The sequence below is a fragment of the Syngnathus scovelli genome, chromosome 20 (genome assembly GCF_024217435.2).
Source record: "Syngnathus scovelli strain Florida chromosome 20, RoL_Ssco_1.2, whole genome shotgun sequence".
Taxonomy (NCBI): domain Eukaryota; kingdom Metazoa; phylum Chordata; class Actinopteri; order Syngnathiformes; family Syngnathidae; genus Syngnathus; species Syngnathus scovelli.
In genome coordinates this window covers 8942311-8969393 of record NC_090866.1, presented here as the reverse complement: position 1 = coordinate 8969393, position 27083 = coordinate 8942311, and the positions used below count along the sequence as shown (strand labels likewise).

The 27083-nt window shown below is 39.8% G+C and overlaps 1 protein-coding gene and 2 long non-coding RNA genes across 4 annotated transcripts in view; 2 read left to right on the top strand and 1 right to left on the bottom strand.

The window, feature by feature from the left end:
- Nucleotides 1–1890, top strand: part of LOC125990013 (uncharacterized) — a 12273-nt gene extending 10383 nt beyond the window's left edge. Inside the window, exons 2-3 of the long non-coding RNA XR_007488789.2 lie at nt 1596–1674; nt 1752–1890. This is a non-coding gene — a long non-coding RNA (uncharacterized lncRNA). The remainder of the gene's footprint in view (nt 1–1595; nt 1675–1751) is intronic.
- The window catches only part of thbs1b (thrombospondin 1b), a 22414-nt gene extending 3216 nt beyond the window's left edge, over nt 1–19198 (bottom strand). Inside the window, exons 1-17 of one of the 2 annotated variants that reach the window (XM_068649220.1) lie at nt 19073–19198; nt 5082–5164; nt 4405–4964; nt 4077–4152; nt 3796–3873; nt 3618–3727; nt 3424–3549; nt 3067–3163; nt 2219–2392; nt 1976–2152; nt 1726–1899; nt 1529–1656; nt 1207–1359; nt 919–1137; nt 750–857; nt 286–445; nt 109–227 (exon numbers count right to left, since the gene is read on the bottom strand). In XM_068649220.1, the coding sequence (XP_068505321.1) occupies nt 109–227; nt 286–445; nt 750–857; nt 919–1137; nt 1207–1359; nt 1529–1656; nt 1726–1899; nt 1976–2152; nt 2219–2392; nt 3067–3163; nt 3424–3549; nt 3618–3727; nt 3796–3873; nt 4077–4152; nt 4405–4964; nt 5082–5145 (2523 nt within the window). In that variant the 5' untranslated portion in view covers nt 5146–5164; nt 19073–19198. Of the gene's footprint in view, nt 1–108; nt 228–285; nt 446–749; nt 858–918; nt 1138–1206; nt 1360–1528; nt 1657–1725; nt 1900–1975; nt 2153–2218; nt 2393–3066; nt 3164–3423; nt 3550–3617; nt 3728–3795; nt 3874–4076; nt 4153–4404; nt 4965–5081; nt 5165–5247; nt 5394–19072 lie in introns of those variants that run through there. The other variant, XM_049756599.2, reaches the window with a different exon arrangement.
- On the top strand, nt 5918–27083 carry LOC125990014 (uncharacterized). The gene is made up of 3 exons (XR_007488790.2): nt 5918–6083; nt 10194–10373; nt 25871–27083. It is a non-coding gene; the product is annotated as an uncharacterized lncRNA (long non-coding RNA).

Sequence of the window (27083 nt, the reverse complement as noted above, 5' to 3'; positions counted from 1 at the left end):
ACTCTTTTTTCAAACTCTCTCACCCTGTCTGGCGTGTGAATCGACGGAATGAGTGAATGTGTATTGTTGTTGCTGGAAGGAAAAGAGGAAGGAGGAGTCCACACATACCTGATCGGGATTATGTTCCAGAGGGCAGTTATCGCACATATCTCCCACCCCGTCCAAATCTGTGTCTCTCTGGTCCACATTGTACACATAGGGACAGTTGTCCTTTTCATTAAGTATCCCTGGAGAATGAACAGAAAGAGTTATTCCAAAAACCCCGTTTGGATTCGTCCTTCTTACCATCTCCATCTATGTCCACGGCGCAGGCGTCTCCTTCTCCATTGTTGTCCGTGTCGGTTTGGTCGGGGTTGCTATTATAAGGACAGTTGTCACAACGATCGCCGACGTCGTCTCGGTCGTAGTCGTACTGCCTGGGGTTGAAGATGAACGGGCAGTTGTCCTGTGTGGGTGATCAAAAGATGTTTTTATGGGTATGTATTCAGGTGCAGGTTCTCGCCATCTGCCTTCAGACTGACTGAGTGCATCTATTTAGAAGGAAAGGAGGTCCATGGAATGAAAAGGTGCTTTATTTTTAGGTCACTCGGAATTTGCGCACAGTCGAGTCCCTTCAGACTCGTACCTCAGTGATAGAATTTGAGTTTTTGGCCAGGGAAAACATTTGCTTTCCCCTCCGAGCCCCGCCTTCTATCCATTGCACATGAATGATGAACATAAAAACCGTAGTCAGTTGCACCGCTACTCACTCTGTCATCAGGAATGCCATCGTCGTCATCATCAATGTCACAAGCATCTCCAATCCCGTCTTTATCGTAATCTTCTTGTCCGGAGTTGGGCAGGTTGGGGCAGTTGTCCTGGATTTACAGAACGATCAGCCATCTTTGCAAAAATATTGTTTGATAACTTTCTACTTACCTTTTTGCAGTGGTAGGTGGCGTTCTCCACGCAAACCAAGTCCGCATTGGGCCAACCATCCAGATCGGTGTCTTCTCCACATATGTGTCCATTGCCAGCATAGCCTGGCTTGCACTCGCATCGGAACATCGGTTCCGAGAAATGCCCGAGGTAGTTACAGCGTGCGTGCTTGTTACAGTTGTGGCTTCCATCCAGGCATGGGTTTCGAGGAGAGCACACCTGTAAAAAGGGAATCAGGGTTGCAAAACCGAAAACCACATCCTGTCGATTTTTTTTTTTTGTACACACCTGTTTGGTAGCAGCGGCTTGCTCCACACCTTTACCGAACGGTTGAGGTCCTGAGTAACGTGGTGGGCAGGGAAGACAATTGTAGCCGGGATTTGTGTTCTCACAGCGGTGCACACCGTTGAACTCGAAGCAAGCATCGGGAACCTCCTTGCACTGTTTTGTTGATTGTTGAAATATAAGTGACAGCAGATGCAACAAGGAAAGAAGTACCGTATTTTCCGCACTATAAGGCGCACCTAAAAACCTCCAATTTTCTCAAGTGCGCCTTATAATCCAGTGCGCCTTATAGTGCGGAAAATACGGTATTTGGTGAAATGTTTACCTCATCAAGGTCTTTACATTTGATTCCATTGCCAGTATAACCCACGGGACATTTTCCACACTTCCAGGAGCCGTCAGGAAAACTGGTGCACTTGGCCCCAGCGAAACAAGGATTTGATAGACATCCATCTGGAAACAAAGATCAAGGTTGGATACATATAACTGGGTATGTTTTGGTCTAAAGATCCAGTTCCTCACCAATTGGACATGTTTGCTTGTTGCAGGTCTGAGTTTCTTTTCCGTCACCAACGCAGTCTTTGCCGTTGAATTGTGGCGCGGGGTCATTGCATAGGCGTTTACGAATTTGCGCTCCGCCTCCACATGTAACGGTGCACGTATCCCACGGCGACCAGGGTCCCCAGTTGCCGTTAACTGATAAACACAAGGTTTGATTTGCTTTTGTTGTTCGAGAAATGAGCTTACAAGTACGAGGAAATTCGAAACTGACTCGGGCATGAAGACTTTTGACACTTTTCCGTTTGGCGACCTTCTCCCACACAGTCCTTGCCTCCAAGTTGGGGAGTCGGGGAATTGCAGAGACGGATTCGAGTGATGACACCGGCCCCGCAGGTCACCGAGCACGAGGACCACGGTGACCAATGACTCCAGCTTCCATCCTGCTTAACTGAGCATCCAAGAAAAAGCAAATATTAGAAACCAAAGTCGGTATCACAGTTTGGGTCTAACTTACAGCGCTTATCACACTCCTGGAGGTAGCAATCCCGAGTCTGCACCGAAGTTCCCTCGCAGTTATTATTGATACGATCACAAGATCGTCCACGCTGCTGGATGCCCCGCCCACATGACACGGAACAATGGGTCCATTCAGACCACGGCGACCAGCCGTCCTCTGCATAGTCGCTCGCTGAGAAAGGAGGGAGACGGCAAGACACAATGAAAGAGGTAGCAGAGAATGTGGCATCCCCCAACACCCTCAAGCTTAAATGAGCACGAAAAATCAGAGACTAGTTCCCGAGATCCACTTAAATCCGGCTTTCGGCACAGGTATGACTAACATGAGGCCTTTACCAGCCAATTTTCTTCCCCCCCCCCACTTGAAGCAATTTAGTCAAATTGCAGCCATCTCAACTTTAAGAATTCAAAGATGTTTTTGGAACACAAAGCACCAATGTTCCAAACACATAAGTACCCCTTTTATTTTTTCCAACATGAGCGTACTTAAGTCATCTCTAAAATTAACATACTTTCTCTTGAACAGAAAGCTTTACATGTGGGGGGAAATATTTGCGGGTTTTTATATGGGAAATTATACGGAATCTCTTTAGGGAATGACTGGAGCTGTGTCTCAATGACTACCCCTTCCAGATTTTAGCTGACACAGCCATTTTGTGTAGCTGTAATTAAAATGGACAGTAGAGCCTGCCATGGTTTGTATTTACAAAAATAATTATAGGAAATAAATTGTTGCATTATAAAAAATAAAAAAAAAATTCTTAACGTTTGCTGAGGTATTTCAAATTATATTTACGATGCGTATTGTATCCTTAAATTCATTTTGAATATAAAAAAAATGCTTACGAGTTCCACAGCGTGGGCAACACTCTCCATCTGGAACAGTTGCGTTAGCACACGGAATTAGGGGACATGAGATCTTGCGACACACCGTTGCCGAGTTCTGCAATAAAAATTCTTGGTTATGTTTTGCACCCAATTTTTTTTTAAATGTCACTAAAGGGACAATGAAGTCTTGTTGCATAACCGGATGATTTTGATCCATGCAACAAAATCCTCTTGGAAGAATTCCCCAAGTCTGGAATGCCAGAATAAAATCCAGGTGTGTGTCTGCAAATGTAGACCCCTGCTGGCACCAGTCCCTCTACTGGTGGGAATGGAGCCAAACATCTCATAAAAAGAAACTGGTTTAAGATGGCATACCTGACAAGTGCACTCCGTGCAGTCGTCGACGGTCCACTCGTCTCGATTTTTATGCACGATGCCGTTATGGATGCAGACTCCGCTATGGATGCCGATGCGGGTTTTAATCAGCTTGTTCTCATTTGTCTAAAAGACAAACGAATAAAAGCACAATTAAATACTTCTTTTTGCTAAACATGTTGTTTCCTGCTCACCAGTTTGCGGAGCTCAATGGACAGCTCCTTCACCACCACACCAAGACCTTTGAGCTCCTTGAACATGCTGACCAGGTCTTCACAGGAGAAGCCACAGACCATCTGCAGATCTTCAAGACAGAAAAAAAAAAAAATCATGTTTCTTTTCTTTGTTGTATCCTCATGAGAGATTCCTCACCTTTGGTTTTATGACCAGTGTACTCCGTCCTGATAGCTGAGGAGCCATTAAGATTCTCGATGATCATTGAATCTGGTGCTGGAGGTAGAGCAAAACCACACCACATGAAATAAGTGCTCCTACAACTCAAGCGTGATGATTTATTTTCATTACACAGCTAAGGACACCCCGGGGAATCGTTTTTATGCAGCCAAATATTATATTTGGGCAAATGATAGCGTTGACATAAAGCAGACAGGACGCGAGTGGGAGGATAAACATACTCGTGATAAATTACTCACAACTCTGGCATCCCTTGTTGCGGAGGATGGCGTCCAAGCTTGTTCCAAAAACGAAGCGCACGTTTTGAAGGACCCCCTGCAAACACGAGAGTGGAAGTTAAGTTATAAAATGTTGCGCAACTGCATTCATTTATCAATCATTTTATTATAGTCTCGTTTGTATATTTATGGGATACTTTTTTTTTCATGCATGCATTATCACACGAGGATAATTTCCGTCTGTTTGCGTATTTTTGCGCATTTGGAACACTTTTACGCACGTGGATAAGACAGCGCAAAAGTAAATTTCTTTACTTTTTTCCCGTTTTTTTTAGTGTGTCGTATTCACCATGAACCGATCCTTCACGGCTCCTTTCCCGATCCTGAGTTGCGCACTTGCAGGCGTCTCCTGGGTCAGGATGCTGTGGATCGGCGCGTCCAGCTCGGCGTTGTTGACCTCCTCGCATCCTGCGTAAAGTTGAGCCCGGTCCTCCTGCACAAACAGTGTGATGTTCTTCCAATGGCCAGTGGCGAGATCCGCATCTTCGATGGAGACCAAATGCTGCTTCTTCTCAGTGGAGAAAACAATGTCCAAAGTGTTCGCCTTCCCATTGGACACGATTTCAAATACTGGACCGGAACCGTCCTTCTTCTCTATGGTCAGGAGGCTTCCCCGGGTGCGTTTGGCTTGCTTGAAGTTGAGCAGCAAGAGGAAGCCCCTCTCGGCGTGGATGGAGTCGATCAGGTCCCGGAGGGCGCGCTCGGGGACCGGGGGGATCAGGTCTGGGTTGAGGATCTTGTAGGCGGGGCTGTACGGATCGTCTCCTTTCACCTGATTCACGCCGTGGTTCTTCTTAGGGACTTGGACCAACTCGAACAAGTCGTACACGCTGTTGTCTTCTCCACTCTCTGTGATTGTATAATTTTAAATTACGCTCAATATATTTATTATTTGCTTTTCTTTACAACAGGAAAAAAAACTCTTAACAAACATGAAATAATAAATTTCAAGTTCAAATGGATCACCTGCTATCCTGGCCGCTTCACAAGTCCAAAGCATCAATAACAAAAATATCCCCGTCAGCTTCATGATGAGACAATTTAACTACCTAGAGTAAAAATAATAAATTAAAATAGATTTACTATCAAAGTTCATGCAAAAATTGTTCCATTAAATCAAATATTTACTCACCTGTTTAGAAAAAATCCAAATAATCGATACAAATTAGAGGGTGAAATTATAAAAATAATAAAAATCCAGAAATAATCCTTAGGAATTGGTATGTATGCCTAATATTTTGGGGGAAAATAAGACAAAAGGTCCACTGGACATCAGCAACATTTAGACATTTTATGGAGAAAAATGAGTCCTGAATGTGATCAGTCGCAATAAAAAGCCCCTTATAAGCTGAAGGGGGACAAAGTGCTATTTAAATAGTTTAATGCCATTCCCAACAAGTGGCCTCGTCCAATCAGGGGTGAGAAAAGAAGGGTCGAGTTTATCATCCATCGGGGAGAGAGAGAGTAAGAGAGAGAGAGAGAGAGAGACAGAGAGAGAGAGATTCATTACAAATTCCCATAAATAAAAATGCTATTTAAGTGTTTTATCCATGTGTTTACATTATTGTGCCCGCAGTTGCACTCATTCAATTAATATACAGTATTAAATATTAAATTATAATCTAACATTAAACATTAACTTTAATTATGCCTGATTGAGCTATTAAGTTACATCTAACATTAAATATTAATTTTAATTATGCCCGATTCCTAAAGCCAGGGTGTTGTGATTTGTAGGCCGTATATAAAAAACTGATCACAAACAGGTACTATTAACGAGACAGCATTAAATACATGCAGTTCCGTTTTTAACCGCCAGGAGTCGACAATACACAGTATCCTGAGGTAATGTTTAATTTGAGGTGTCTGGGTGCAAACTAAAGTGCAGGGCACGAGTGTACTCTTCGACTAAGTGTGCTTCATGACAACGGAGAGATTTCCACAACTTGAAAGAAATTAAACGACTGAGTGAGTAATTTATCCACACGTTACATCAAAAAAGATTATGGTGCGCATAAAAGCACCTGAACGTTGCGCATGCACTTAAATGCACTCATGACTCGGCATGATACTTTTTACAAGAGACATGAAATGCAACGGGCTGACTCTGCAACTCTTAAATATGTCTAGGAATGTATCTTCAGTCTATTATCAGGTCACGGCGCACCAGCTTCTTTTTATAGACTTCCATAGACAATGTCATTTACATTCCAGAGCACAGCAGGAAGAGGAGGAAATAGACATGATGGTGTTCCCAAACATCTGATGTAATTGATGCCCAGAGGTTGTTTTGATTTAATTTGTGTTTGCATTAAAAAAAAAAAACTTTAAAACGCTCTTTCCATTTTAGATGTTTTTAAAAGAAACATTAAAAACTATCATTGGCTTTGCATGCAATATTGCCGTAAAACTTTGACTATAAGCCAAGTGATGTAAAAAAAAAAATATATATATATCAATGGTCAGGTTAAGTTGAGGCTAAAATTTATTGACTTGAAAGAATGAAAACCATCAAATGTATCACTGCTTCTTTAAATATGGAGAACTATTATAGACCCAATAAATTACAACGTACACGCACATCGGACACTTTAAGAACCCCAAATTTTGTTTTTTTGTTCGACATGAATATAATTTATTGAGAATTTCAAACAGCGGCAATCCTTTTACAGCTCTGCGTACATTCCTTGGGTAAACCAATACAAACTGTGGTGACCCGGCAATAAACTGTTGTCAGTTGACCTTATTTGGAGATATAGAAAGGTCACCTGCCACGTACACATTCCCGGCATACCTTTGCAACATTTATAAATATCAAGGGAGCATTTTTCTTCATCCCATATGGCCAGTTGAGTCACGCAATGCAAAGACTCCTTCATAATCAGTCGGAGAAATATTAGATCTGTATGGAACACCTCATAAGTAATTCTTGGAACCACGCGAGAACCCCGAACCATTTTCTAATAACATCACTGTTGTCTTGTTGCATTAACAACACGTCTAAGAAGATCTCTGGTGACCCTGTCATGGTCACCAGGTTAGGAGGTTGGGAGTGAGAGGACCTTTCAGGATCTATTTAGCGCATGAGTGAGCAACTGATGGTTCAATAGAGCCTCCAACCAGGGCGGGGCTCCCTCATTAGACATTGACATTGCTCCCTGTTGTCAATCTTCATAAATGGGAACGTCAGGATGTCATCAAAAGAACTTCCCAAATATTTTTTATATTAAATAATTCTAATTTGCTATCTGTGCCTTTCAATTAGCATTTGTGGGCTAAAGAAATTAGAAAGGAGGGGGGGGGGGGGGGGCTGAGGTCCTCATAACAAACAAAACTAAGAAAAATAAAATATTTACTGATTTGGAAACATTTTGGATTCAATGCTAAAGATAAAATGCTAAACAAACCAGACCTGCTTAGCTGCCCAGACTGACCTAAAAAACAAAACAAAAAAATGGGCAACCCAAATAGTCCATCCATCAATTTTCTGGGTCGCTTGTCCTCATTAGGGTCACGAGTATCGAGTATCCCAGTCTGTCATTTGCATTCCTTAGTATCAGCAAGTTGTTTATTTTGGCTAAAAAGTGGGTTATTTTAAAACATATCAACAACCGAGTGATAAATACCTCCCAGGCTATCTAGTTTAGTACCTCCTCTCGAGTCCCACTTGACAAAAAGCAGATTTGCACTAACGGTGGTGTTGATGGAGTTGCTGAGCAACGATGCGATGCAGGACACTCCAGGGTAACACAGGGAGCTGTTTCAGGGTTATGACCACAAACTATAGACTACAGCCAAAAGAGAAGCTCTTAGATGTTGATATGCACACAGTCGGCCATTGTATTGCATCGAGGACGTTGTATAAAGTTTGGCAAAACCGCAATCAAACAAATGTAAAGGTGACGTGGAAAGTTATAAAAACATTGTGTGGTAATTGTATTTCAAAATCAATTTAATGCAACGCTGATTTGAAATAATCTGTTGTTGCCATGGCGACGTGGGGTAACCACCATTAGAGTTGGCTTTGTTGTTGGAGCCTATGACAGTAAAAAAAAAAAGGATTGATTAGCATCTAGATTATTATCACTTAGATTATTCTTAGTGATATTAAATGTAAATATGATACACAACTTTATCTTTATTGCTATAATCTGAAGTGGAGCCTCGCTGAGATTAAACACTGAATGTTCTTAAATGTTTTTGCTGCTGATAAAACCGAGATGTTGATTGTTGGCCCCGCCAGACACCGGCGCTTAAATAAAAAAATAAAAAATCTGTGTCTTGATAAATATGCTGTTAACTAAAGTGACTGGACAAAAAACAAAACAAAAAAAAAAAACCTTAAATGTAAAAATAAAAACAAAAAATTAAATTAAAAATAAATTAAAATTAAATTTAATTAAATTGAATTAATTACAACCACATTCAGTGATAACAACATGACAAAAAAAAATCCAAACTCTCAATTGATTGCAAGCTGAGCTTGGAAGCCACAACCTCTGACTGCTTGGCAGATGTGCTAACCACACGTGCCACCATGTTGTCCAAAAGAGACAAACATTGACTGCAATTTCTGGAACTCTTATGTTGGATGCTTCCCATATTAATTGATGAAAATATGTGGATTTACTGGAAATTGGGGCGAGAGGGAGGTTATACAATTTGTTATCTGGTTTGGCTGATGATACGAAACAACCAATATAATGATAAAAAAACAACAACTGAAGACTTGCTAATTCCATTCAATTTTTTATTTTCCTTCAGCAAAGTGACTGAACAATTATTTTTATCTTCTACCGTTCTTTCCGTGCTTTTAACGTGGTTAAGGTGGAATGAGGAAATAAGATTTAATCAAAAACTTGGACTCTGCTCGTGAATATCTGAAGAGTGTTGAGTGTCCCTGACATGAGGACACAGGATGATGTGTTTGGAAAGAGCAAAGCCTGAAATGTTGCCTACGAGCGCTGTTTGCTCTCCTTTAATCTGCGTTTTTTTTTTTTTTTTCCGTGGAGATGTCAAAATAAACAAACCGCAATCTTCTTCCTCAAGGAGAAACTGGAAAAGTTCTGTCCTTGTAGGGATGGCGTGAAGTCCCTCAATTGAATCCAAAACATGTGTTCACATCGTGAGATGGACGGTTTTACTCCATTACAAATGGCAATTGAAAATCTTTTTTTTTTTTTCTGCTTGGCTTGTTTTGCGATAAGAACAGCCGGATTTCCGACATTAGGTAATCAAATCGTTTGTTTGGGTGTGCGGCAGTGTTTTTTCCTGACTGTCACGGCCTGAAACTGCTTAGGGCGGGAAAATAATGTAAAAGACTTTGATTTAATATTTTTTATTTATATTTGTGGTTAACGCTTAGACTGTCACTGACAAAATCTTTTTTTTTTAAATAATTTTTTTGCATCTCTTTGCATTCAAGGTGCTTTGTAGCTCACACACTTGCAATACGTCCACAGGTACCGTATTTTCCGCACTATAAGGCGCACCTAAAAACCTCCAATTTTCTCAAAAGCTGACAGTGCGCCTTATAATCAGGTGCGCCTTTTATATGGATCAATATTGAGCCACTACAGCAGGAGTGTCCAAAGTCCGGCCTGCGGGCCAAATGTATCTATCTTATATATGGACAAAGTTTTAAAATAGGCCATTCATTGAAGGTGCGCCTTATAATCCAGTGCGCCTTATATATGGACACATTTTTAAAATGGGTTATTCATTGAAGGTGCGCCTAATAATCCGGTGCAACTTATAGTGCGGAAAATACGGTAGTTGATGAATTTTTGTTGCATAAGTAGCACCACGTGTTGGACATGTGCTCCAGCTGTTCTGTGCACGCCATATCATGGAGGTGTTTGCTTCTGTTTTGAAACATTCCATCATCATGAAATAATGATTTCTTGAGAAAATCTACTGTGGAGTATCAACCTCAAAATCACGCCTGGATAGTTTCTGTCGAAGGTGATGCAGTGATAATCCCATAATGTTGCCATGGTGACAAAATAGGCTGAAATGATTGATGAGTACAATGAATTTGGAAGTATTTTCAGATCAGGCATTTTGTTTTTTTGGCAGAACTACAAAAAGCTTCTTGAAAGATGCTGAACATGCAGACAAACAATGGACGGAAAAAAATCATCAGATGCTATCGGAGAGGAAATGGCATGCCACTTAACGCACCCCTTGGGTGTGTTCTGGATGGGAGCAGGAATGTGAAGAATGTCGGATTGGACATCTCAGCAAGACGCTTTCATGGTAGAAACCCGTGGATTGATGTAAAGTTAATATTTGGACTTTGTTTGTCCTCTACAGTGTGAAGCAATTTTAAAAATTCAATAACTTGGAGCTTTTGGGCAAAAAGAATTGCACCAAGCATTTTGTTGAGTATTATTTTGATCACCTGAACAAATATTGCCTTGTTTTCTTCTTTTTTTTTTTGGTTTCCTGTTTCTTTTTGTGCACGTTGCCCACGCAAGCACAGCGCTCACGTTGCATGCCCTGTGAGTGAGCGTTTTGATTCACGCTAAGGCGTATTTTGCACAGTTAATTTAGCGGGAATAAGAAACAGCTTGGCATCCATTTTCTTTTCAATGGCACGTCTGGGTTTGTCGTTTTGCCCATAATTGGGCCGCACATTTATGCTGTGAGGATAAAAAAGAATATTTATTGTTATAAATAGACGGATATTCATAAAATGATGTATGGCAATGCCTGACTCAGCAATTTTGGGAAAATTTGATAATTAATCCCCTCAGCTTAATCAAAACATAACTGGGAGGATATTGCGTCATCTCAAAAGACGAAATATATGTATTGAGCATGATTTGACTCATAATTTGATTATTATTTTGTTCCTTAGAGATGTAGCATTGGTGATTTATTTTTTTTCTGAGCAACGGTATAACGTAAACATCAAAAGAAACTTTCCAAACAATTTGAAAATTGATGTTAAATTGCACCTCATGTTTTTATGAGCTCACTTTAGGCTTGATTTGGTTTGACTAATTTGGAAATATTAGAAGTTTGTTTGGAAATTTTCTTGTTTTACTCATACCCTCTTGGATTTCCACAATGTTGGGGATTATTAGCTCCGAGAATCCTTAGTTACCCCCAAACTGTCTGGACGTCTGTGATCAAGCGGTACAACGACAACTTCTGCAGTGATTTATTTAATATGGGCTTCTTGCAGAGTTGTGGCTGCTGCAGTCTTTCAAATTGTCACCACTAATAATAGCGGATGAGCCCACTTTTATGGCGGTGTTTGCGTTAAAATTACAGCTTGCGTGCCGCTATAGTGTTGGCTCATGGATCCAGAGGACGGTGGGGAACCACAGCTCCTCGGGAAATATTATGTGCAAACATATCAATTTCTGGGTTAAATATAATATTTGGATATGTCTTTTCCTTTTTACTTACACGTTGCGCGAGATGGATCATTTTCTATTTAGGTGGTCACTAGTAGATTTCCAGCTGCAAAAAAAATGACATTTTTGCTTGCATATTTTGGAGGGTTCTTCCCAACCTGAACCAGACTTGAACCAGGTTCTTGTTTCATTCTCCTCAAAACATCTGAAGGAGATTCAAACAACGTTGTGGTCAGTTCATTAAGACCAGAAGACACTATCAGCATCCCAATTTCTTTTCACTCCGATTACTTGCCACCAATTCCTCCTCCCCCTTGTGAAAGCAGCATTGTGATTTTTTTTCTCAGCACATTAAAGTGGTCTGAGGGAAACAATCTTAATGTGGCTGATACCGTGCCATCAGACTATTTGCCGTGTGTTCTCAATAACAGGAAGTCAGGAGAAATGAGTTCTCCCATAATTACAACGTGCTTGTTTTCCCTTCCTCTCCATATAATGTTCTTGGGGGTAAACTCGCATCAAAGGACGGAATGTTAAATCTTGATATCGGAAAAGGGCTTCCATAATAAAATAGTTTAATAAACTTCTAATATTCCAGCAGTATGGATATATTTGCTTTTGGGGATCTGTGATAGCATCTTAGCTTTAGCGCTCAATACCACAACAGTATTAACAATAAAAGTTGTCGATGCATCGTTAGTTACCCTCCATCGTTAATTTAGTATCTCATAGCCTGACTTTCTTAGCAAGAAATGGACAACGATGAGCAGTTGAGGATTATATTTTGAACACAGACAGCTGTGAGCTATTTTCCACATTCATTTCATTTTTAACCGCAATTACAATTTCACAAAGTGGAGGGCAACGTTAAGACGCAGACAGTCTGTGAGCAATAAACAGTCTTTCGGGTTATTCATGTACCAAAGCCATATAATAACAAAATAAAAATTAAAGAAAGATGTAATTGGTGGATTTCAACGGCTAATATACTGATTTAAATAATGTAATATACAGCAAGTATTTCGCAAGAGTTTATATATCGTAACTCGTATGATACTGATGATAAAAACTACCACAACGGGTCGTTCCATTTCAAATAATTCTGCAAGATTCTTACCATGACAATAATAGAGTCGGTGCTTTGTGAAATTTTGGATGAGCACGTTTATCTGGAGCTAATGGAGAAAGCTGCAGACTGAGCTCTTGACATGACACCATCGGTGTGTCGAGACACATCGTCTAGCTCATGCGTCAGCCTGATTATTGAAGAGGGTTGCTGACAAGCAAATCGTTGCCTCTTCAGCTCAATTTTGGAGGGGTGATGAATGATTCGTCTTATACTTGCCCTAAGTTCAAAATATAACTGCAGCATCTAGTGCTAACAGGGTAAGCTAGCATTAGCATGACAAATCTGCTGTCTGTTATATCATTCATATGACATCAATCTGACATCTAAAAATAGTTTTTAATTGTGGAAAAGCATCACTTGAGTGTTTCATGGATTTGACTTCCCAGGGACAGAGGTCTTGGAATTTCATTTATTTCTACTCCCATGGTGGTGGGCTTTTGATCCCACTTTGAGTTTGATGCAGGAATACAGTTTACCTTTGATTCAACTTCATCAAGGGAGCGATTTGTAATAGGCCAAAAGCTTTTACTTTCACACATCTCAAATGTGACACTCTTTCATTTCCAATTCATTCACGCTTGCACGCATCATTAAAGCACTTAGTGGCCGACCCGGGGAGACGGAGCAGGAGAAAGAGTCTGTTGTAGAGCAGACGGCTATAAAAGAAAGCAAAAAGAATTAGTGTGTGATTGGCGGTGAGAAATCCCACTGAAGTATGAGAAGTGGGATTAGGAAGTGAATATAGCGATGACCACCGTGTTGCCCAGCTAGACGCTGTAATTACACACATTGTGACTGATGCCATGATTACTCAAGAGGAAGGAGATACTGACAGTAATAGTTGGGAAAATATGAACTACAATGACAGGCTGTGGTCATCACTTTCATCGAGATTATTTCAGCATCAAATTTGAAGTCATTATATAAAGGTACAGAAATTGCTATGTTGAAGCCACTGTGGCTGGAATAACACAATTCCGATCTTCATGAGAGATGATCCTTTTTATAGATGTCACATTTTCAAGAACTCCCCAAAAATTTCGGATTGTTTTAAAGATGGAGGTTTTATTTGAAGATGTTTGAAATGACATAGAAAAGCAAAGCTTTGATTTCACAGAGTTGTTGCCGTGGCGACGCACTGTTTAATTATTTATGTGATTTAATTTGATATGTTTTTGTAAAGCACTTTGTCATGGCAAATGCTGTCGTGAAAACGTTAAATAAAAGATGTCTTGGATTTTATTGCATCGTATGGGCCAATGGAATTTCCTTAAATCGAAATTTCGCACAGACGATTGGGTTCAAAAGAAACCATGCAGGCAGTGAACTTTCACAAAATGAGGCAGCCTGATCACTGTTGCGTAAGAGACCAGAATTAGTCGATGTGGGGGGTCGTGTTATCAATTAACAAAGCCACGCATTCCAAATCCCTCTACAACACTTTTTCTGGAAGCAGAGCAGGTCTGTTGGCTTCCATGTTGCTTTGATACGAAGATTACGATATGAGAGCAGCTTTTATGGTTGATGTCCTCCGAGGTAGCCAAAGACTGTGTCCGTTTAAATGTGCCAAAGAGGGTCATTGTTTCCTTATAATCCAACTAAAAGATTAAATCATGAGCCGGGAGAGAAAATCATTTAAGGATTCTCGAATTATTTTTGTGTCCTTTGTTAGGTTTGTATCCGATTTTTTTCACGAAACTTACTTCCATATGCACAAATCAAAAGATTTTATCTTCTCAAATGAACGCTAAGAAAACCCATTTAGCTAATGATGCACAATATAAACTTGTAACATCCTGTTAGTATTTCTAGACTATTTAAATTACATTCCCAGACCGTGACAGTCTTTTGTTCCATCTGCACCCTCTGTTTCTTTTAATATTCAAATTTGACATTAAAAAAATGAAAACATTTAGTGGCGATTGCTAAAATTTCATTGGTGGAAATATGATAATTTCCCAGACTCTTTCGACGCCTCTATTTGCTGAAACCGAATTGCATAATATTCGAAAACATCCGCCATGTTTGTTCGAACCATGTTCGACTCCTCAAATTGGATTGATTCTTCCTGAAAGCAACCATGGTGGGCAAAAGGGCGTTTGTGTCCAAAAAAATGGCCCATAATGACTCATTGAGGAGTCGAGGAGGGAAATTCATGCGAGTACTAAGTTAAAAAAAAACGAATCGTGCACTAAACACACAAAGACTAAACCTGAAATGTTTGTGTTCAAGGGCACCGTGCTGCCAATAATGAGAATTGTGTTTACCTACATTTTAAATTATCATTATTATTATTATTATTTTTATCATTATTATTATATTTTGTCAAAGGGACAGTGTGGACCAACCTAATCCATTTCATTTGAAGAAAAAAACAAATGTATAATTTTGGGAATGTTTTTGCTGTCAGATTTCTGTTCTTGGAAATTCATTTCTTGCTTCTGCCTCTTATGATCCTTCTGAACCTTATAACTCTTGAGGCAGTTTTGAACTTGCTGATGGGATTTGCGCTGCCGGAGTTCACTTGGGTTAGCTTCCATCACATCTGGTGTCGAGCAGACAGCAAGTGTGAGACAAGGCAAATAAAAGTCGACAGAACAAATCACAGCGGCCTTCCGTTAGGCTGCGCTCGAGCAAATTGTGCGATTGCATCGAAACCAAAACAGATCCCGGCGTTCCGGCTGTTACTGAGCAGCTCTCCCCCCTCCCCTCCTGTTCACATAATAATTAAGAGAATGCTGTGGAAGGTTAATTTGGGTCAGAGTATAATGAGCTACTTCAGAAATACTTCATGAGTACAATAAGATTTTGGCAGCTGCTGAGGCATTTTTCTCAATTTAAATGATAAAAATTTATATAATGAATGATTCACAGAAAATATGACCAACAATGATGATTAAAAATAAAAACTAGTACAACTCATTCAGTATTCCACATGCATAAATATATTGACGTGCTAAATAGTTAGCAATCTACCTCCAGTTTCAAATTCTGCTAGCAGGAAGAAGCACGAGTTCCAGGGATTATCCGAGATCAGCTCGAGTGCGGAAGAGAAAGTATACAAGTTAAGCTGCAGCCGCAAAGAAATACATCATCGTAAATACTTGCATTTACTTCTTCATAATATTTAAAACAATTTATTTTAATTATTTCCGCAGCTGATTGTGTTCAATATGTTTTAGATGTAAAAGCTTCCCCATAATCATTGTACTTTTAAAATTATTGTAAAAAAAAAAAAAATCTTTTACAGAAGGACTTTATGAGTAGGAAGTCAGTACTTGCCGTGCGGACTGGACTGATTTAAAAACAAAGAGACCATCAAAGCTTTTAGGTGTCCAGCCAGCCAAGGTAAGACGATTTGAAGATAATTGTTATGTAATCCATACTGTTTGGACGTTACATAACCACGCCAAGATTTGGAGGACACACCTCTGAGATGAACCAGATGTCGGCGCATTTATTCAGGCAACACACTGGATTCATTGAGCTCTAAGGAGGTCCCACATATCCTGTCCACAGGGACTTTGCTTGTGTGCCGGTGCGGTTTGGACTTCTGCGTAGGGCTAGAGACATTTCTCGGATTCGCCGACTGAGTGCATTTTGTAATGTCAATTTTTTTTTTAGCAGATTGAAACAAAGCCAACTCATAATTGGATATGAATCAACCATCCATTCACTAATTAGCAACGTTTTTGTGATTCATTTTCTATATTCAAACTTATTTATCAATAGTACACTTCATACTTACCGTATTTTCCGCACTATAAGGCGCACTGGATTATAAACCGCACCTTCAATGAATGGCCCATTTTAAAACTTTGTCCATATATATAAGATATATATATTTGACCCACGGGCCGGACTTTGGACACGCCTGCTGTAGTGGTTCAATATTGCTCCATATATAAGGCGCACCTGATTATAAGGCAGCTTTTGAGAAAAGTGGAGGTTTTTAGGTGCGCCTTATAGTGCGGAAAATACGGTACTTACGTCCATTTTTATCAGCACACATTGTACCAGGCAACCATTCACACTCACACCGACTGTCAGAGTCTGAAGTTCCCTGAGCTGTATCTCGGTTTCACATCGATGTGCATGTTACACTTGTCTGTTGAGCTTCCGTCCTTCACTTGTGAAAAGGACAAGATCTGTGAAGTGCTCAGCCTCGGGTAGAAATATACTCTTTTGTGTCAATAGGGCCACCGTAGTTGTATTTTTATGAATCATGACATTAGACAACAGCTGATAGGTTTAATAGTCATTTAATTTTTTTCCGATTTATTTCAACTACCATGTATTCTCGGTGATAGAAGATAGTCATGCCCTAAATATTTGTGTTTGAATGCCAAAGTGTCGCTATTTGTTTCTAATTTGACAATAATCAGCGCATTAAAGGCTTGTTGATTGCTTCAGTTTGCTGTCGTAATGAGATGCCGGGTGGGCAACGCCGTCCTCTGTCTCTTGCTAGCTCATTAGACAGTCCCTTGCAATGTTTTACCGTAAAAACTATTTGATTACGCAAATGTCGAGCCAAAGAATGAAAAGACAAAGCAGCTTGACGTCATCGGGTTCAAGCGATTAAATGGCAATTTGTATTCTGTGTACACTCTGGGATTGTACAAAACTGCTTCAGTATGCTCATGAATGGTTTAGCGAGAATAACTCATTATTTATGTGTCCGCAGCCATTAAAAAAGACATCCTAATATTGACTGTTACGTCAGCGTCCCCCCCCAAATAAATAACAAATACATTCCCATCTCTCTCCTAAGAAACACTCCTCGGACTGGGCCTTGTACAAAATGGTGACTAACGTATGTGATTAATTGCGAGCAAAACCTCAAATGTCTCAGTAACGTCCATACTTGTCCGCGGATCAGGTTGTGGAACTGATCCACAGACAATAAAACTCAAGACGAGTCTTCCCCTTAAGTGTGTCTAATAGTTATATCGTCATGTCATCCTAAGACTTATTGATGCCACATCACTTGAGAATTCTGGGAAGTTAAAGCTGTTCTCTGTCTTGGTTGTCTTTCATCAGAGGAATATGCTTGGCAACCTTAAGACATTTCCAATGTCTTGATTTGAGTTAGGAAAGCTTGGAAAGCATGCCAGCCAAACGTGGAAAGTTGATTTATAGTTTTGGAATTTATTAGAAAGCTTACCAATGGGCTTTATGGGTAAGATAATAAAAGAAAAAATGGACATACCGTATTTTCCGGACTATAAGGCGCACCTTCAATGAATGGCCCATTTTAAAACTTTGTCCATATATAAGGCGCACTGGACTATAAGGCGCACCATGTCGGATTTTTAATCCAAATCAAATCATTCTCCATTTTATCTTTTTTATTTCAACTTTAGACACAACAAATTACTTTATAATCACAAAATAATGATCCATAGTGTTTTTGATTCATGATTCATAGTCTTCAGCGGGCCACTTATGATTGATTTTATGACACAATGCTTCGGGCCAGTTTAAATTTAGGAATTTGGTCCATATATAAGGCGCACTGGACTATAAGTCTGCTTTTGAGAAAATTTTAGGTTCTTAGGTGCACCTTATAGTCCGGAAAATACGGTATATATAATAACTTACACACACTTACATACACGATTGCAGTAACTTACCATCATCTGACACATTCCAGAATTGTTTCTCGAGCTCCACGCAACTAAGCGTCACTTAACTAAATGCGGAATGTCAACATTCACTGAACCGAAATACACCCACACATCAGACTTCCTGTTAACAGCCCTCAAGCGTTTTCCCACTACTTCTTCCAACAAGAAAACACCATGATTGAGAGTTTTAATAGCGTCTCCAAAACGGTAAAATGGGATTTAAAAGAATTTAATTTTCTCTCTACTCTCACCGAGAAATTTTTTATTGTCAACTGTCAGCTCAACAGTGTGTAGGATTTCTCCCCAAACATTGGTGGGGTTGATTTTGATGAAGGATCTCAATTTGAAGCTGAGCCAATATTATTGCGAGTTAATTGCTTGACGATATCTAAAAGTAAAAATAATAGGATTGCGGTTAAAAATACACATTCATTTTCATCGCGAGGTTGTTTGTTCCATTGGAAAATGTGTGTGTGTGTTTTCCACCAGCGTTGTGTTTGATCGCATAAACATCTCGACTTCAACACATGTTCACCACGACATACACGAAACATTACACTCAGTGTGTCCTTGGGTTTCCCCAATTTGTGCTGCAACCCTCATCTCCTCGCATCTCCACTCCGTCCCGACTGTTTACGTTTCTTTAAAACTAGTGAGGTCAGGCTGAAGTTGGCTTAACTTTTTTTCGTGTGGTTTCCAGTCGTCTGCACTTGGCTGCCCCTCGCTGACAAAAATGGAAAAGGTCCACACAAACCAGCTCTTGAAATTGTCAGTGACTGTCAAACAGAGACGAAACAAAGACGGCGTATCTGCTCCAAAAATGTCTCCACTTACTGTCCGAGGAATTTCCTCTCTTCACATGATGAATTTGGGAGAGAGCAGTTTCACACACGTGGGATGTTCGAGGGCGCCTGACTGAAGTTACTAAAACACATCAAAGTGGCGAGGGAAGGGAGGGACAAGATTTTCCTTGCTTACTGAGTAAATGCAGGGAGCTCTATCTTTATGAAGAATGATAAGACTGTCCAGGAGCCCCCCCCCCCTCCCCCATCTCCTCCCCCTCCCTCATCTGAGTCATTACAAATCTGCAATGTGACCTTTGTGGAATCCTTAACACATGTTGCACAGGATCGCTAATAAAACTGGTAGCATCAAAATTGAATGAATTAAATGACCATTTTAAACACGTTTTATTCAATATTTATTCACAGTATGATTTTATTCTGCAAAAATGTTCAGGGAATGAATGATATATATGTCTTATGATGATTAATTACAGGTCAATCCTTTATTTGTCCCGCCGTTGGGAAATTCATAACCTTCGGGTTAATATCCAAACGCTGCAGTGTCATGTGAATGCTAGCAGTGAAAGAAAAACAATCCAATCAAGAAATAATGAAGCAAAACAGAAGCAATATTTGGCTGCCTTCAACTGATGTCAAATTTTTGGGGCCAGAAATGAAGTCATCGTAAGAACAAAGAGCGCATACATGGTGTTTACTTTCAGTCAGTAGTTTTAGCATCTGGAATGCTGCTTAGGATCGTAGTCAGTGGTTGTTGGTGAAGTTGGTTTTCTTGCACATTTTTGTCTACCAAATATTTAAAATGTATGAATTATTATTAGTTATTATTATTAGTAGTAGTAGTAGTAGTAGTAGCAGTAGCAGTAGTAGTAGTAGTACACATTTTAATTTTTATTTTAATAATCATAATAATAATAATAATAATTCTTCTTTTTCTTCTTCTTCTTCTACTTCTTTTTCTTTTTCTTCTTCTTCTACTTCTTTTTCTTCTTCTTCTTCTTCTTCTTCTTCTTCTTCTTCTTATTATTATTAGTAGTAGTAGTAGTACACATTTTAATTTTTATTTTAATAATAATAATAATAATTCTTCTTTTTCTTCTTCTTCTTCTTCTTCTACTTCTTTTTCTTTTTCTTCTTCTTCTTCTTATTAGTAGTAGTAGTACACATTAAAATTTTTATTTTAATAATAATAATAATAATAATAATAATTATTCATATTATTATTATTATTGTTAGTTATTGTTATTATTATTATTATTATTATTATTATTATTGGATGGATGACATTTTTTTTTGAGTCCTGTCTTTCGTTCCATGCATGTTTTTAAACTATCTGAGTAGGAGGTCTAGCAGTAGCGGTGATAAACACATGGTTAAGACAATCAGTAGCTCACTGTCTCCAGGAATGTATGGCTAGTTGATCTCGTGGTGGCCTTCACTGCCAAGACAGAATGATGTCACTGACTAGACACTTAATATGTGGTCTGAACCTTCTTGTGAGGTAGTCAAACAGGCATCATGTACTTGAAGGAGTTGAGTGGAGTCACATGCTATTGCTATTTTATGAAGCTGCAGCAAGAATCCTTCACCAGTTTACCTTGGTTCTCCAGGGTTTTGTCCCCAAAAAAAAATTTCAAATATCATATTTGAGCACAATTACTACATTCCAATACCAATCTCTCATTCAGGTTGGTGATTGAAGAGAATGTGCAATAAGTCCAATAACTGAAAAAAAGTTAGAGCCAAAAATCGAATGTTAATAAATTCCATGAAAAACTAGGTACATACAAAACAACACGACTGGGGTGGGACTTGTAATTTTTTACCATAGTTATACATTAATATTAATAATTGTAGGTTGGTTTGTTTGTGCAAGGCTTTGTGTGTGTGAGTCCCAAATTCACATTCCTCTTTCCGTTCCAAAACTAAATGAGGAATGTGGAAGGCAGCAGCTCGGACTGCTGCCAGACAGAACAAAAGTCTTGTTGTGTCTGCTTCATTTTGTCTTCCGCCTCGTCCTTCCCAATACCACTGATGATCAAGATTGTGATGTTGTTTTTTGGAATTACCATTCATTCAAATAGATTGTTATTGTATTATATAAGTGACTCACTGAGGTTGAAGGTTTTCACTAATCTCAACCCGATATAATGTTTAACAAAAATGAGAAACCCTCCGCGGAGTTGAACCATGATCAGTTTCGATGCTTTAGATATTAAACTATATTAAATGAACTATGACGACCTCACTGGCATCTATTTTTGTATGATTCCAACAGCAGTGCAAAAATGATGATGTATTAAAATATTCTATTGGGAAGAACTGACAGGCTAGTAAAGATGATTCTTTGGTCATAAATGGATACTTGTGTGCCCCACCTGACCTGTCTCTGACACTTTTTCTTCACCGCTAAAACCTCGTCTCTCACAGAGCCTCCGGTGTTCGCTGCCCTTTGAAACAATATTTTGACAAGGTGAGGCGTTTTCTGGATGTTAAGGTGAAAGGTTGGCAAAATAAATCAAAGCAAGTCAGCGCGCGCTTCATCGTCACAGTGGTAAACGTGCGATGTTCAGGGGAGACACAGAAGACTTTTCATCTTCCAAGCCTCTCATTGGTTAAATCTTGATGAGATGACTAGTCCTGTTTTTATATTATAACCATGACTTTATCAATAGAATTGCATATACCGTATTTTCCGGACTATAAGGCGCACCATAAGTGGCCCACTGAAGACTATGAATCATGAATCCAAAAGACTATGGATCATTATTTTGTGATTAAAAAGTAATTTCTTCCGTCTGAAGTTGAAATAAAAAAGATAAAATGGAGAATGATTTGATTTGGATTAAAAATCTGACATGATGCATTAATGGTGCGCCTTATAGTCCGGTGCGCCTTATATAAGGACAAAGTTTTAAAATGGGCCATTCATTGAAGGTGCGCCTTATAGTCCGGAAAATACAGTATTTGTTTTTCCTGGTAGTAGGGAGCAAGGCAATATTCATGGACAGTAACGCTAGCATTTAGCCACCTAGCACGGCGCCTTATTTTGGTAAATTGTGTGGCCTGGTGCAGCCATCACATAAGCCAGACCAGGGTTTAGTGTTCTCAACCATACTTTTTGCAAAATGAACTGTATTGCTCGGTGGAAACTTGGATAATGGTGTTCTACTCACCCAACGGTTGTCTTTTGATAATAAAGTCTGGGCTTTCCTTAGGAATCTGCCCAGACAGGACTCTCGATCCTTGTCTTTGAACAAACACCGGTTTCCCATTAGGGAATACTTGGCATGGGGAAAAAAAAGCCACAGGGATGGTGCGTTCAAAACCGTACGGGAGCACAGCGTTCCTCACCTCACGCACTGATGAGGAGAAGGAAGTTTCAAAAGGGTGTTTGGGTCAGTCTGACTCAAAATGGCGAATTCCCGATTCTTCCCACCGAAATTATTACCGTCAATTGATGGGTGGACTCCAGATGTTGGATTAGCTTTTCTTACGATATTTATTTCACGTATCAAATTTCGGTTACAGAGAAGGAAAGAGAGAGTGCAGTTCGAACATAACAAGCGAACTGTTGATTCAGAATTTAATTGCATCTTCTACCTCACCCGAAAAGGACTTCACAGATCTTCACAGCTAATAAATCACTCTTAACGGCCCTTCCCCGTGCTACATCCCTTCTACTTCCTTCGAGTGAACAGCTTGTCCGTCTCACCTCTCCAAAATAAACACCGGTTGTCCGTATTACGATATTCTTGGCATGGACCACATCAATTGGGCACCAACGTCCGGCAACACTTCCAGCCAAGTTCTCCAGAGTCCAACAGTTAGTGACTGAGACCTCCAGTTCAGACCTTAAAATCTTTCAAGTCCGACTGATTTAGAAGCTCTTTGTGGAACTCTGAAGGCTGAGTGTTTGATGGAGGTCTTCTTGGGCAAACTTAAATTTCCATATGTGAAGTTTGACCAGCTGTGTTATCTAACCAAAACTTCCACTTCCTCATTGGATGGATTCACCTCTTGAGCTTTGAACTTCACGGGGTCACACCTGTGGGACATCGTGTTTTTATTTGCTGTGAAGCGAATAATTGGGTCTACTGTGAAGCGACGTTGACCTCAAGAACCACCATCTCCTCTGCAGGTGTACTATAAAGAATGTTTGCCCTCTCCCCGTTTCATCATTCAGGTATCAGGAGAAGGAAAATTGCGGGGCTGAACTTTGAGGGTTTCATGACACCTTGACAAATCTAGCTGCACACTCTCGTGCTTCCCTTTTCCTCAATCTCCCATCTGCCTTCATTCATGCCTGGAATGTTTTCTCAAAGATGGAAAATAAACCGCTATATTCCAGCGCTAGGCTAGTAAATCTATACGCACGGCTCTTGCGTTAAGCGTGAGATTCTGGGCATTAGGGATGAAGAAGAGTAGGGGGGGGAGAAGAATGCACAGGAGCTTATGTGCAATTGTAAATTTACCTCCCTTGGAAATGTTTAGTCGCTGGGTTTGTGTGTGTTTTGCGTTCCTCGGGTGTTATGGTTTCATTCGCTCCGCTCATAGTTCAATCTTCTGCAGACGCTCCATCATAACTAACCGGTGAGGGCCTCCTAAAATATCCATGTGACCATCAGCATCTCTTACATACAGGATCTGGTCTAAACACAACTGGTTTTAATCATGCTAATCCACCCCTGGAAAAATGTGTTTTCCTGTGTAAAATTAGGAGGGAACTGAAACGTTCCAGTAAATTTTACCTGCTCGGGCTACTCACATTTGCTTTGGCAGCTGGGTGTTTCTTTTTGTTACGTAATAAAATGTAACAAAAGATGGAACGTTGATGATAAAAATTGGAAAAGGATTATTTCTGCGAAAGTAAAGGAACCCTTCGGTTAAATTTGATGAGGATGTCGGTAGCTTTTTCCATTTTAGGCTACTTGTCAACATTTATTTCCTGTCCTGCAAATCTTGATTGACCTGACTGGAATATTGTTGAAATGTATCTACAGTCTTTACCAAAATTGCACTCTGAAAATCCCAGAATTTGGATTTACTTCTGGGAAATATAGACAATAACATATAAACTTGTGTGCATGTGTGTTTACACAGACTAAGCCCAAAAAAATTATAATTGTATATTTTCTGTAACATGACTTTATAATAACGAAGAACATTCATTCATATTCCGGAAATTTGTCTTTTGTTAAACCTATCCTTCTAAAATATCCAAAACCACAATAGATAACCACTCATGCACAGCAAAAATGTTATTTCGATGGAGGATTTTCTGGATTAGCAGAGTATTTTCCGCACTATAAGGCGCACTTGATTATAAGGCACACCTTCAATGAATGGCCCGTTTTAAAACTTTGTCCATATATAAGATATATACATTTGGCCCACAGGCCAGACTTTGGACACGCTTGCTGTAGTGGCTCAATATTGGTCCATATATAACGCGCAACTGATTATAAGGCGGCTTTTGAGAAAATTGGAGGTTTTTAGGTGCGCCCTATAGTGCGGAAAATACGGTATTCAGCTGTGATAGTTTGCAAAGCCCCAACGTCATTCATACACAGTAAGGAAGCTGCCCTGTGTTTTCTCTCCCCTCGAGTCCCCACAAAGTCTGTTTTCAGAATTTCTCGAGGCTTAACACACATGTGACATGTGTAGCATAAATTGACACACTGGACGGGGTGGGTTGTTGAGAGATGTCAGTTCGAGGAACACCGCGACCGCGAGTGAGTCGTAGGTGGGTCTGTGTGTTTAGGATCAACCTGGCTTTCTTTTTCTTAGTGCTATGTTGTCCAGCGGCTTAGTGCACCCTAGTGTAAGTCGGCCTCCTCCATCTTTCATCGTGAACGTAAACAATGGACACGTGTGTGTGAGTGTCAGCACGCTCACGGAACACTTGTGCTTTGTTGACCCGGTTGGCCCTTCAGTAAATCTACAAACTTCTGTGAGGACTGGAGAAGATCCTGTCACGCTATATTCCTGAAATCATTGGTGCATTAAATCATATTGAAATGAGTGGTTTGACTTTTTTATGGGCCAAATTTAATTTTTGCCTATTTAAAGAAATCAAAACCACTATTAGAATTTTTGCCATGTGTAACAAATCACATTGTGCCTACAAAAAAATTATATATATATACCGTAAGTTTCGGACTATAAGCTATGACTTTTTTTGCAAATTTTGAACCCGGAATCACGAGTTTAAGCTGGTGCGGTTTATAGTCCAGTGCGCCTTATAGTCCAAAAATCTATTAGTTCTGTACATTTATCACAGATCGCCATAGACAGCAAAAGGAAAATATGATGAGGAGGTTTTTCTTCATCTCCCTGAGCATAGCGTTGCTCTGTCTGAAGCCAAAGCCTCAAAAAAAAAAACATAGCCTCATTAAAGTTACGTAAGAGTCCAACAGATGCTCTCTGTGACTGTCCCTTTAGCCTAGCTCTGTCGCTAAATCCAACAATCCACTATGTCACCAGGTTGTTCTTCTTCTGATGAGCATACTAGAGACTATAAAAATAAATACCAAGAATCCCAACTGCCCACCTCCCTTTTGTGTGGTTCTGTAACATATCTGGTGGTAAGGTGGGTGGTAATTGGGTATGTGTGAGAGTGGCCCATCGTAGCCGGCTGGAAAATCCAGACAGACCGGGGCTTTGTACGAGGTCCACTCAGTGGACTCGCAAAAACCGAGCTCACCATCCTGACTCTACCTCAATGTCTGGCATGATGATTCTACTTACATCTCTATTTTTTAGATGTTCCTCCTCATATATTAAGTAAACATCTAATTTTGTATTTCCTACCATTTGTTCTGTTCAGGATCACGTGCGAGCTGGACCGAAAAACAAACAACCTTTCACAAAAATGGGGAAAATGTGCAAATTCCACTCAGAGGGGTCTGCCGTGCATACATAAGGTAAATATTAGTTTAGTTCCGGCGGGGAAACTTCCTGAGTCTCAGAACAAATAGTTTCCTTGTGTTGTTTGCTTCATCTTACCAGGAAAATATCCTTTTTGTTTTTCTAGCAGATTTTTTTTGATCAATCTGTCAACTAATTTCCAATCACATAAATCAATTATTAGATTATTTAAATAAAATGTGCTGTACAAACTGTGCAATTAAATTGTGTATTTCTGATGGAGTGTAAATTTATCTCATCACCTGTACCGTAATTTCCCAAGAGAAAATAATTCAAGACCTGTCAATATAATCTCAGATTTTGCAAACGTTTAACGAGCTAAATGACTCCAACAGAAAGTCCGCACATCTGCCGAGCGTTCTAAAATATTTTCCCCTTTCGATCGCCTGCAAATTACACATTTTTCCACCTGCCAAGTTTGCTTCTGTCTACGTGATTGACAGACATGTTGTTTTTATCATTATGCAACGGCAAGGAACTCGCTGGAAAGAGAAATTGGCAAAGACTTTTAATCAAATTACTGATTTTCACTCACATGTGAAAATAAACACATTGTTCTTTTTCGACACAAAAAAAAGATAATAAGCAAAACCACATTTGATCTTTCGAAGAATCGACCGGGGTGTCCTAAGATCTCAGTTAGATGTGTAACAAAATAAAAATTGAAGTCGCTAACACTTCTTGCATTTTTTTAATTATTCATTTTTCGAACACAATTTTGTGCCGACATCGTGATTGACTTTTGACTGCGGCAGCATGTTACCTCTCGGCCAAACACGGGTTGATCCCCATATGGAGTACATGAAGAAGAGGCCTTTTCACAAAACATCTCTTCCCATCTGTTCCCGTCTGCAGGTCTAATCCTCCCTGTCTCGGCATGAATCAACTCTAAATTTTGCTTATTTGCCAGCTCCCGCTGTTTACCTTCCATCGGAGGTTTAACCGGCATTTGCGAAGCTTGCACAAGCAGCTCATCAAAGAGTCCCTGAAAAGCTCTTGATCACAAAGAGATTCTTCATTTTAGCTACGTAAACATTGTTGTGTACTGGATCTTACTAGTAACTGAATTTTTATATAAAGTTACCGTATTTTTCGGACTAAAAGTCGCTCCG